At 38.2% G+C, this 12,977-nt stretch overlaps 1 protein-coding gene across 2 annotated transcripts in view; it reads right to left on the bottom strand.

Annotated features, from left to right (window-relative positions):
- The window catches only part of aagab (alpha and gamma adaptin binding protein), a 41,452-nt gene that overhangs the window by 4,948 nt on the left and 23,527 nt on the right, over positions 1-12,977 (bottom strand). For both annotated transcript variants that reach the window (XM_072565279.1, XM_072565280.1), the window contains exons 2-6: positions 10,620-10,810; positions 8,173-8,269; positions 3,814-3,903; positions 2,250-2,333; positions 436-518 (exon numbers count right to left, since the gene is read on the bottom strand). In XM_072565279.1, the coding sequence (XP_072421380.1) occupies positions 436-518; positions 2,250-2,333; positions 3,814-3,903; positions 8,173-8,269; positions 10,620-10,810 (545 nt within the window). The remainder of the gene's footprint in view (positions 1-435; positions 519-2,249; positions 2,334-3,813; positions 3,904-8,172; positions 8,270-10,619; positions 10,811-12,977) is intronic.

Genomic DNA, 12,977 nt, shown 5'->3' with positions numbered 1-12,977 from the left:
CCTTTCTTGAAAACAGCAAGGTGCTGGGCTGATCCACGATGTTTTGAGGAAGCCGACATTCTGTGGGGACTGTTTTTCCTACATTCCTTTTCAAGGAAGTCAATGGAAAAGCCAACATTTTTCAGAATTCTTCACTTAAGGACATGAAACATTTACCAGCTGGGAAAAGTCAACATCCGTATAGTTTAGGACTGAGGAGCCCTAATAAATCATGTGGCCCATCAGCCAATTGTCTCCAACACATCTAAAATGGAACATGACTGCCAATTTCCTTCCATATTCAGCTACTATAAAAATTATAAAGGGAGTGATTACAAGATTGTCATTTCATCTTTAACTTCGGAAACACTTCTGGGACAATGACTGAAAACTTTTGATAGGATAACAGCTTGAAATCAGACCCACATGTTAATATTTAACTAGGGGATCACTTACTTCCACCTGCGAATCATCTTCTGTTTGACAATTCTCAAGCACACCAGTTAAACTACTAAGTATCCCAAAATCTTGAGGTCTATCTAAAGAAAATAAACTGCATGTTACAGTTTTGTATTAGTTTAAAAACTAATTGTTAAATATTTCATATATGCAAAAATTCATTTTAATATTGTGCCAGTCAGTGATTTAGGAGGTTTAGAGGTATGGGACTCCAATTTCGGAATTGGACCTTTTTGTCCTACAAAACAATCAAAACATTCCAGTCAGCTTTCCTGGGGTTAGGTTTCCACAGCATGAGCATTAAGCATTGCTCAAGCTATCCATTTGTACTTAATGCCATTATTTCAAACTCATGCAGAGACTCTGTCCCAATGAGTGGCAGTACAAATAAAACTGCATGTTCCTTTGGCTGTTCCTAACAGACAGAGGTAGACCGCCAGAAAACATTTGTAAAACCCAAAACTAAACGTTCAATGTTACATGTAATCCTGTGATTTGGTAAGCATTGCTGAACAGTCTTGAGTACGCTAATAAACATCTTAGATTGACTGCTCGCATAATCAGAGTTAAAAAGTGTGGCGCTGGAAAAGCGTAGCTGATTAGGCAGCATTTGAGGAGCAGGACAGTCTGCAGTCCGCAATTTCTCCTACTAGCATTATCAGTTGAGCTTGTAAATGTGGCTTATTTATGCTTGCTAGAAGTTAGCAAGATTCATAAGCAAGGAACTGTTCCCTGCAAAGAGAAGGAATGTATTCAAGCTTTATGCCAGTTTGGAATTATCCAGAAGCATAAGGAGCCCATAATTTCCAGTTTCTTTCTCCATTGCAACACTGTAGCCAGAGTTGATTTGCCAACTCCTTTCCTCCTGTAGTATAAATTGTTGAGATTGTTTGAAATTTGGCATTCTTGAATGGGTCCTGACAAGAGCAAGATGAAAAGCTTTGGCACATATCTGTATTTTCAGCAACATTAAAAGTTCTGCAATATCATGCAACTGTTAAAATAGTATTCAATTTGACCAAGTAGTCACGTTAGTAGGGTAACGTGGATTCCTATTTCCCAAAATAGAGATTTGTTTAAATACATGAATTGGGTATTGCAGTTATTTAGATCCTGCTATTTTACCTTTGGACCAGATTAGAATGGAGGCCCTATTTCCGAGCTAGCTGGTAAAGTAAATTAGATTTTGGGCAGTCTCGGTGTAGAATTGAAGAAGATTTATAATCTCAGGATCCAAAGGATGGGTGGTGTAGGAAATGGAAAGGAGAAAATATCACATCAGTGCAGTAAGAGTGCTAGTCTGATATTGGAAAATATTTGATTCGATTTGATTTATTATTGTCACATGTACCTAAATAAAGTGAAAAATTTTGTTTTCTATGCAATAAAGGCATATCATACCATACAAGGACGTACAGATCATAGGGTGATTGAACAGAGCGAGGCATACAAAGCTATGGCTGCACAGGTGCACAAAAAGCAAGATCAACATTGGATTTGGAATTTGAGAGGTCCATTCAAACAGTCTAATGACTGCAGGGAAGAAGCTGTTATTGAACCTGTCAGTGCGTGTGTTTAAGGTTTTGTATCTTCTGCCTGACAGAAGATGTTGGAAGAGATTATAACCGGGATGGGAGGGGTCTTTGATAACGGTGGCTGGCTTTCCGCCGCAACAAGAAAAGTAAATGAGTCAACAGATGGGAGGTTGGCTGAGTACTGTGCTGGATCTGATTAGTTTGATGTGAACTGAAGAATGTCATTTTACAACAATAAAATGAACTACTAACACTAAAAAGAAAGATATTTCATACCTGTTTTCATCTCAACATTTGACCATACATTTGCATTCAAAGCTTGAATAATTCTTGTTACTCCAGTGGATTCAGGAAAGTCATCTGTGTGGACACCACACAGGTCATATTTAATGAAAAGATACTACTGATACAGAATATGGGAATACAAAGATAAAATATAGTCTTATGAAAACATCCATCAGAAGATAAGCTGTAAAACAAAAAAAACTAATGGAGAAATTTTAATGCAACAAAATCAAGTTACACAGTTGTAAAACATATCAAAAATAATTGACAGCTGGAATCTCAGCTTTGACACAATTTTAATGAATGTTTGACATGAAATGTTCATATAATGACATATCATTTAAAATGTTTTCATTGTATTGCATTTTACAAGAAACTAGTTAACCTTCCTCCTGTTCCTCTTCTCATCAGCCCTACAACTTACATATACACACGGCAAGAAACCTGGGTGCTCTCTGGTCTTTATAATAGTACTATTCTAATCAGCTTATGAACACCAAAAAGAGATAATGGTCTTACTGATCATCCTTTAGTAAGATTTGTTTTAAGAACAGGGAAAAGCCAAACACCTTATAAGTAATAAGGAATGTAGCTCACACATCAATGGCACCAACTCATTCACCAATTCTCTCACCCTGCATATATTTGACAACCTTCTCCAAGAGGCAGCAGTACCATTTCATCAGCAACAATGGGGGGCTATCATTTTGAGCTCAAAACAATCTATTTAGCTGTACTAGATTAGTTCATCTTAAGCAAGGTATCAATTAAGATGCTAGGCTAACAAAAAGACCAAGGGACAATCAGAGTTCCTGACCACTAATCACTAGCCTTTGAAGGACAGCATATCCAATTCCAAGATGGGAGCAAGGTAATTTTTGTTGCATGTGTAATTGTATGAATTGAGATCAACAGCATCAGTGGAGTGTCCCTCAGCTGCACAAGTACTGAATTATACAGTACCAGACAGGAATATGATATCCCACTGCTGAAGCATTTCAGTTCACTTTGTACAAAGCCCAAAATAGCTCAGTTGGAAGAGTGTTGGACTAAAGAGGTAAAGCTCCAGCAGCTGTCAGTGCATGGACGTATAGTCAACAGAATAAAAAAGACACTTATTGACATTGGTCGTGGTTTGTAGAGTTAGGAGCTACTAATTTGTAATGTCTCACTTTTTAACTAAAGCTCCTCTCAGTAAAGACTGACTTCTGGTCTCCCTTTTTCACCATTGGCTGTAAGAAACTTAGTACAGTATATCAGTTGTCAGAAAAGCCAGCAACACTGTTCAGGTTCATGGCCTAGTGGCCAAATGGCAATGTTCTCGAGTGCTAGTGACAGACATGTGTTGCAGTCCAGCAAAGGTCAGCATTTTGACCAACAAAGAAAACCCAATCCACTGTTAGTGTCCACTTTTAAACAAAAAAATACTCTCAACCTCGCTAAATCCAATGATTTACAATGGGAATGTTTTATTTTCACTTTAAAGAACAGATTTTCCAGTTCACTTTAAAATACTGAAATACTCTATAACAATAGCTTTAAATACAAAACAAACCTTCTTCATCTGGCAATTCTTCCGGATTAAGCTCCACCAATTCAAATCCATATTTAATACACCATTGCTGTGCTGCTTGTCTGCTCACCCCTGGAAGATAAAGGATCATTAGATAGTTTAACCACCTTGACTAAACAGAATTCACTCATAATTTAAAACTTAGACACTTTAAAGAGTAATTTTTCTTCATATTTTCTGGCAGGATGCACAGTTGAAGGCAACAGATTGAGGCACTGCAGCTTCCACTGTTAAGATTCATTTAGACAATTTGTGTTAATTCTTAGTTCAACAATTGGATGGAGCATCATGCAGAATCTGCCCAAGGTGGAGCAAGCTGGAAATACAAACAGTCTGTCTTTCCAGGCTTAACTCCAACCCTCTTACAATCAAATGGTTTCCATTCCTAGTTAGACTGACTGACTGCAGGGTGTTACAACAAAGCTATGTAACATTAAATGTCTGGTCCAACCCAAAAACTAATAAATTCTCAGTATGGTCTAGATTTTCATTTTAATATTCAAACACTGTCTTGCATTGAACATAATACTTTCCTGGCTAGTCTCTTATCCTTTACTCTCCAAACAACTCCTTCAGAGTTATACTGTCTGTTTCTTACAATGCATGAAGTCCAATTCATCAACCATCCTGGTTCTCACTGAATTATATTGGCCTCTGATTTAAAACTTTCTTCTTTGTGAACATATTCCCTCATGGCTTTACCTTTTCCTCTGTCGGTACATGCAATATTTATTGGTGTTTCTGGGACTGTGTTTTGCAATTTCCCTGTAATTCAGAGAACAAAGATCTGTGATCTTGCCTACAATGTACAATGAAGTGTAATTTGAATAATCAGGACTACTAATCAGGTTTATGACTAAATAGTTCTGGCATTTTTACCAGATGTAAGAGATCAAATATAGCATTTGTTTTTGCATGAACTTTTGCGTTCAATTGTTAGTGCAAAGCTTGAGCTCCAATCTGTTCAACCAAAGGCAAGAATGCCTCAAACACAACAATAAAATTAATTCCTATTTCAAAATATTTAGGAATAGAAATTGGTGCAAAACAGATTATCGATGGACCCACAATACAAATGAAGTCTACTGGATGGACAGAACCTTTTTACATTACCTTTACCTTTTTATTGGCAAAGGCACTATACTCTTACCAAACCACAGGACTGCTGACTCATTGGAGAGCACCAAATGATGATCATTTAACCTGACGGTCACCACAACTCAGGTGAAGGGAATGGTTGAGAAAAAGAGCCCTTCCTGGTAATTTCACAGATCAGAAATTGAACCCATGCTTTTGGAGTTACTCTGTATCGTAAACCAGCCATCCAGCCAACTGAGCTAACTAATACTCCAAATTTCTCTACATAAATGATTAGACCATAAGATATAGGAGCAGAAATTAGGCCAATCAGCTCATCCAGTCTGCCCTGCCATTCAATCATAGCTGAAAAATTTCGCAACCCCATTCTCCCGCTTTCTCCCTGTAACCCTTGATCCCCTTCACAATCAATAACCCATTTCCATCTTAAATATACTCAATGACCTGGCCTGCACAGCCTTCTGAGGCAGTGAATTCCATAGATTCACCACACACTATTTGAAATAGTTTCTCCTTTGTTCTAAAAGGTCTTCCCGTTACTCTAAGGCTGCGCCCTCAGGTCCTAATCTGTCCTAGCAATGGAAATATCTTCCCAACATCCACTCTGCCCAGGCCATTCAGTATTTTGTCAGCTTCAATTAGAGCACCCCTCCTCCTTCTAAACTGCATCGAGTATAGACCTAGAGTCCTCAAATGTTCCTCATTTGTTAAGCTGTTCTTTCCTGGGACTATTCTCGTGAATCTCCTCTGAATACACTCCAGGGCTAGTCCATCCTTCCTGAGATATGGGGCTCAAAACCGCGCACATTACTCCAAATGTCATCTGACTAGAGCCTAATAGAGCCTCAGAAGTACATCCCTGCTTTTATATTCAAGTCCTCTCAAAATAAATGTCATCATTGCATTTGCCTTCCTAACTCCTGACTAAATTGCAAGTTTACCTTGAGAGAATTCTGGACTAGAACTCCCATGTCTTTTTGCACTTCAGATTTCTGAATTCCCCCCCCCCCCCATTTAAAAAACAGCCTATGCCTCTATTCCTCCTACCAAGGTGCATGACCTCACACTTTCCCACGTTGTACTCCATCGGCCACTTCTTTGCCCACTGTCCAAATCCTTCTGCAGCCTCCCCGTCTCCTCAGTGCTACCTATCCCTCTACCTATTTTTGTATCATCTGCAAACTTAGCCAGAATGCCCTCAGTTCCTTCATCTGGATTGTTGATTTATAAAGTGGAAAGTTGTGGTCCCAACACGGAGCCTTGCGGAACACCACTGGTCACCGGCTGCCACCCTGAGAAGGGCCCGTTTATCCGTACTCTCTGCTTTCTGCCAGACAGCCACGCTTCTATCCATGCTAGCACCTGGCCTCTAACACCATGGGCCATGATTGTTAGATTTTATTCTCTCACCAGTTGTGTGTTAACATTTTTCCAATAGCTCTATCACGTGCTCTTCCCAAAGCTGCCTGCGACAGTCCAGGATTTTGGCAACTTGCCAGTACACTGAGCAAGACAGGCATGACATAAGCAAGCTGCATGACTGTGTCATCCTTTTCCCATTGCAATTTAGATATATTTCCACTTTGAAAAACCTAAAGTGCACTGTCAGGCCAGTTGGGGTCAGTGAATATAATTAATCACAGAATGGAACTGTGAATGTCAGCAAGCAAATCCACTGCCAAGTTCTCTATCAGACTGTCATTTTGAAAAAAAAAGTGCTACTGTCAGGCTTGTGCCCCTCCAATAGTGACAGAATTTAAATTCTAACTATTGCATTTGGCCTATTGTGCCTATTAGTGCTATAAGTAACAAAAACAGAAACTGTGGGTGAAACTCAGGAGGTCTGGCAGCATCCATAGGAAGAATCTTTCACATCTGGTGACCTGCTGAGTTTTGCCAACATTAATTTCTAAATTAATGTTAGTGCTGCATGCCACTAGTTGGAAGAATTTTACTTTCATGTACTTTCAGGGAAAGGTTGGATGTACCCTGAAAGATGGAGACATTTAACCTTCAAACAAATAATGTACTTCTTGCCTTCCCCCTCTGTCCTGACAAACAAGCACATGAAGCCCAGGAAATTCAAAAGCAAAACACTATGGATTCTGAAAATCTGAAATAAATACTAAAAGATGCTGGACGTACTGAAGGATTGTGACCTAGAATATTAGCTCCATTTCTCTCTCCATGGATGCTGCGAGATCTGCTAAGTACTTCCAGCATTTTATGTTTTCATTCTAGGCAATTCAAACCTATTGGTTTTCATTTTGCTTAGTCACTTGTGTTTGATCGTTGTTTAAACCTTTGTGACTCTGAAGGTTTTAAAAAGCTGCTTTTCGTGTCCTTGCATAATTGCCAAGTGTCCTAAACCATACACCTACCAACTACAGCTCATAAACTAATGTATACAAAAATGGGAACATTCCATTTAAACTTACAGGAGATCCCCAAGAGTTGGCTGGTACATAATTAAGCAGCTCATGAAGATAAAAGTGCTTGAGCATTTTGATCTATGGGTGTTATCCCTACATTGTATTCTGCTCAACAAAACACAGGCAAAGTAATTTATAGTCCCCTTTGCAAATTTCACTGAAGGTAAATTCAAATTCTGGCTGACAAAAAAAAACAAGAAACAAATGAACAAATCTCACTGTTATGTTGTATTATTGGAGGTAGGAAAAGTGACGATGCTTCATTTCTTAATTTTCCCTTTTCACATTGTGTGCGCATCGATTCATGGATCCAAACATTCCTGGAGTGCGATATGGGTACCAGTAGTTTTCCAAACCTCCCTCAAGTAGGTCAATCCATGCAATAGTATGGGCAGTGATTGTTTACAGGATATTTGACTGTAAAAAGCATTAGTCAAGCTTAAACCTAATTCCACTTGGAGCTGAGCATGTGTACCTCCCTAGAAGCGTAAGTGAATACCCGTTCGGGTCAATGGTCTTCTACTGCTAAGGTCACAGATGAGGTCAGCAAACACAGCAGAGAATGATGATTAAACCTGTTTCTCCTAGCCTTTATGGCTTTGTACAAAAGAATCTTATGCATTTTATCTATTAAGCCACCTGAATTCAGCACCATTAAAACTTTCCACTCAGTTCAATAATGACATTTTACACAATGAAGCACGACAAACAAGCCTCATTTCCCAATAGACTAGCCAGTAATGTTGGAAATTAAATTCATCCAAAAGCCCCAAATTTGTACAGTACTGCATTTAACAACTGAATACAATACCATTGTCTGAAACTCTGTCACACACCAGAATCAAAACCTCAGGGGTCCATTCTTGAGTCAAAGGAAGCCAAGTGGATACTTCATCAAGTCCTGTTTTCTGAGGAAAAAAGTAGAACCCAATGCTAAAAACATCAAAAAGGTCAAAGCTGTATATTAAGAAATGTTAACCAAGCAGACAGAGTTATCAAATCTACGCCTTGTCCCAGAATCACATCTAAAATGAGTGAGCTCATTAGTACTCCAAACAGGTAAACAAGGAAATGCTCTTCCTAAAAGAGAAGACTCATTCAGGTAAATGCCCAAGGCAGCTTTAAAATTGCAGTAACGTAGAGCAAAAAACCTGGAAGCTTTACATCATTACTTGTGGATAAATTGCAAACTGCTGTGAATACGTATGTGCAATTTGTCAGATTGTTTATTATTTAAATTTTCAAGCAATGCTAATTAATGCAGAATGCCTCTTGACAGCTACAACTTTTTCTAAAGTTTTTCAGATTTATTGTTTTGCTGATTTGCATTCTTTAATATGATTGTTCACACTTCTGCTCAGAGAGACACCCTCTTTCCCTTCCCCTACCCATGCTGCATGGTGTTCAGGGATTTCTGATCTTGCAACAGCAGTGTGGTGTAGAGAGTGCACACCAAATTGGACAACCTAAGAAGTCAAGAAAAGAAATGCAATTGAAGAATGGCCAGTTTCATGGGTGCAAGGGGTTGGTGTTTACTAGGAATTTCAGAAACAATGCAGTTATACGCTCTTTTTTGAAGTTAGTTAAATTAATCCCTATCAAATTCCCAGTGTAGGGTACAGCATTGTGATTAAGCTTCTTCAAGTCAGCATTTAATTATTTTAGTTTAGAAATTCTCAAAACATGGAGCAGTCATGTCATGAATGCCATAGTTAGACAATAAAGTTCCAAAAGGCTGGGTGCTTAAAAGAGAGATAGCTGGGATGTGCCCTCCACTTAACAGTACTCCCCATTACAGCATACCATGTGCAGGCAGACAGGATTAGTTTTGAATGGCACCATGGTTGGCACAGACATGGTGGGCCAAAGGGCGTGTTCTTGTGCTGTACTGTTCTATGTTCTAGATGTGTTTTCCACACATTACTCTTCCTAATGACAAAACACGTTAACAAGCAAAATAACTCTTCAAAAAAAAACGTAAATCTCGTACCAAGTTGAAACTTCACGAAATTAAAAAAAAAAAAATCGGAATTTGAATCAAACAGTTTGAAGAATGATGCCATTCAAATTGGATGAACTTTGCAATTATACATTAGCAGGAATGTAATTGTACCGTTTGGTGTGAAAATGAAGGTGTCCTTCACTGCGAATGGTTGGGAGCAAATTGTTTTTATTAAAACGCTTGTGTGGAAAAGCAGTTATCACCTGCCATCAAACTGATCCAACTGGTCTGGGTGTAGGTATAGTTGGAATAATTGTTCTGAGAGAGAACATAGATTTAGAGGAAAAAAAATATAGACTGGAGCAAAACTCGTGACAGAAATTCTTGCAATCTTGGCCACAGCAACATTATGATGTTAAAGGGAAATGTCTCACTTAATGGTTCAACTGGTCGAGGCAGTAAGGCCAGGTTGATACCAGGAAAGCCACCTGTCAAGCAAGTCCTTCTCAGTCAGGGAGATGGCATGGATGTTAAATTTATCTTTTCATTCCTGACTGGTAGAGAAATGCACGTTCGCTACAACTATCTGTTGACTATCGACTTGAAAACTCTTGCAAGAACAGCAGTTAGACTCACACCCACCTCGCCTCGATTCTCCAATCGACACAACTACGAACACTTAACCTCAGTTCATGTACAAAAAAAAAATCAATATGGACAAAATACTTGAAAATACCCATGTGCAAGCAAGGGGTCAGTGCTTTTGGGTGAAGTTAGGGAAAATGTTGGCAGAAAAAGGCAAGGCATGTGCACAATATGACAAGGTGCACTCATAAGGATGCAAATCAAATCAAAACAAAAATATCAGTGTTTAATGGAGCTATGATCAGTATAAACAGATTAGTTTCACCAAGTACCCACATACATTCAAAAACAAAGCCCAGGTCATAATACTGGTGTGCAGTACATATTAAAGTCACCAATATACAAAATACAATTGGTATGACCCCGAATTATAGTCTAAATTTACCTTAAATATGGGTGATTTGGCGGAAATGAATTTTATATAGGTTGGATTCAAAATATTTTGTATTTATTTCCTCCAGTATTTTACTGAACATGGTAAAGATTAGAACAAACTTTAGTTGCACCACAGGGCAGAAGTCAAGAGGTCAAGATTCCAGTAATTCTTAACTAGCTTAGATTCCGTTGGAGCTGCTCACTAATACCAGTGTAGTTCAGTAACCAGGATAAAAAAGAAAATTGTACCTAAACAGATAATAAAAATATAATGTTTAAAAAAAGGGTTTCCTTACTGTTGTGCTGTCAAAATAAATCAAGAAGGCCTCCACCGAGTCAGCAATCTCCTTTGTCAGGATGAATTTGTTGGGGACCACACACAGGTGAACAGTAGCAGTATAATACTTGTTATCAATAGTCCATGGATAGGACCGAACTCCATTCTGGTGATCAAAACGTTCAGGAAGGTCACCTCTTCCAATAATATCTAAAGACAAGACAGCAATAAACACAAGTTAATTAGAAAGAGAGAGAAATGGGAGTGGAGGTTAAATTGATGCTGCACTGTTTGTTTGAAGTGCATTTTCATCGATTCGAAGATCCCAACTTTGATTCCTAATCCTTCTCAGGTTAGCTGAGATTAGTATAGATACTGCAGTGGAAATCAGACCTCCCAATTCTGCAGGATATGGAAAATAGTGAAGAACTAAAGGGTCTATTAACCAGTTTCTAATTTGTGAACCCTAATGGAAGGTATGATGTTGCTTTGGATGGCCATTTAGAGATAGAGAACTTAACAGGGTATCAGATCAAAGATCATCAACAGAAAAGGAGCGAAGACATTTATTTGGGAAGAGAAACGAGTGTATTGTTTACCAGACCAGAAAACAAACTGATGAAATTTTGCAGCCCACAAAGGGTACTAGTTCCAAAAATAAAGACATTCATAATTTATTTCCTGTTTGACCCAATATGTGTCAATTTTCTTTTATAACTGTCAAAAATTAACATTCTTCTTGTATGTAGCTCATTTCATAGTAATAATTCAAATATAACTTCAGAGATTTTCTCAGCTGTCGCCAAAATGGTACCCAGTTCAGAAATCGAGCATGCTGGGTTTACATCAAAGGATGTAATGCTGTACTACAACATAGTTGCAACAAATATTTAAACTTCAAGTTTATGGACTTTATTATAATTGTAAATGGTAAACAAAGATGATTTTGAATGTAATTGCTGAAACTGAAGAATAAGGATTGTGATGCACACGAAACCAAATGTTATGATTCCAGATAATGGCAATACTGGAGAATTCAGATCCCAGAGCAAGACTTGCTTGATTGACCGTATTCTTTCTTCTTTTGTTTACAGTACAGGTCAGTGACTGAACAAATTTGCAAAAAGCTGCCAATACACTTGGGAAAAAAAAATTAAAGTTGATTATACTCAAGGGAAAACAAGAGCTATATTATACAAGAATTATTGGAATGAAATCATTGCAAATATCAGAAGGAAAGATTCATCCCTTCTAACCCAAAATTAAACCCCTTAGAGGCACTCAAACCTCAGTGCAGGGCCTTTTCCATCTTGACATTATATTTCCTTGTTCAACTGACATGGCTGCAATTGGTTTTCTTTTCAACAAAGTTCTATTCATTCAGTCAATGCAATTCCCTTCAATTAATATCTATTCCAGAGACTTTGTAACAACTAAAGCAGCTCATTATTATTATTACTGGAGCTGGGTTCTTTAAACTCACATCTTCAGCAATCTTGTAGGATGTATTTCTCCATGACTTCTCCACAACTCTCTGATTCTGAAGTTTTCACCTATTCAAGTCAGGATTTCTCCCCTTCTGTCCTGATTAGTTTCCAAAACAATGAACCAACATCTGCTGCTGGGCATCTTCTCTGAACCAACCCGGTGTCTGGCCCATTTTTTTTCTTTCCTTCCCTTGGTTGTAAACCTCAGTCTACAAACACTTTAGCAATTATCTCCCTGGGGGAAGCTTGCTAGTCCTTTAACTCAAATCACATGATTTCTTCAAAATATTGTTTTTAAGTCAGTTCAAAATTTTGAAGTATTTTGAAAGAAAAAGATAAAACCTTAACAGAACAGAAAACCAAAACAGACTTTTCCTTCAACTGAGAACTTCAATTTCCAAATAATAATGAAGAGCTTTCATCACAACAAACATATGCAAGGCTTTTAAACTCTCCAAGAAAAACAGAACTCTCCAACAATAAAGCAGCTCAATCCTTCAACTCTTATTTAAACAACTGCAAATGTTAAACACCATTCCAAACATGGTTACTTAAGTTAATATTGTATTCTGCCTACCTGCGTAAGCAGTATAAATAAACCACTCTATGTCCGCACACCATTGATGTTAACAAATCAGTAACTTGCGTTTACTATTTTACAAAAGGTAGGCAGGGTATCAATTTGCACACCACCTCAAATGTTTGTTTTTGGCTGGAAAGAGGTGCAGAAGCAAATGGGTTGGTGGGTGGGAGGGAGGGAGGGAGGGAGGGGTGTGTGGTGGACTGACTTGAAAGACAGCTCACATAGCCAATTAATCAGACTACATTCTGTGCAGTACAGCACCATTTCACCATTCACCTTTAGATAACTAAAGGCAAAAATCAGTTGG

The sequence above is a fragment of the Chiloscyllium punctatum genome, chromosome 48, assembly GCF_047496795.1.
Source record: "Chiloscyllium punctatum isolate Juve2018m chromosome 48, sChiPun1.3, whole genome shotgun sequence".
Taxonomy (NCBI): domain Eukaryota; kingdom Metazoa; phylum Chordata; class Chondrichthyes; order Orectolobiformes; family Hemiscylliidae; genus Chiloscyllium; species Chiloscyllium punctatum.
This window is presented reverse-complemented; position numbering and strand designations above follow the sequence as displayed.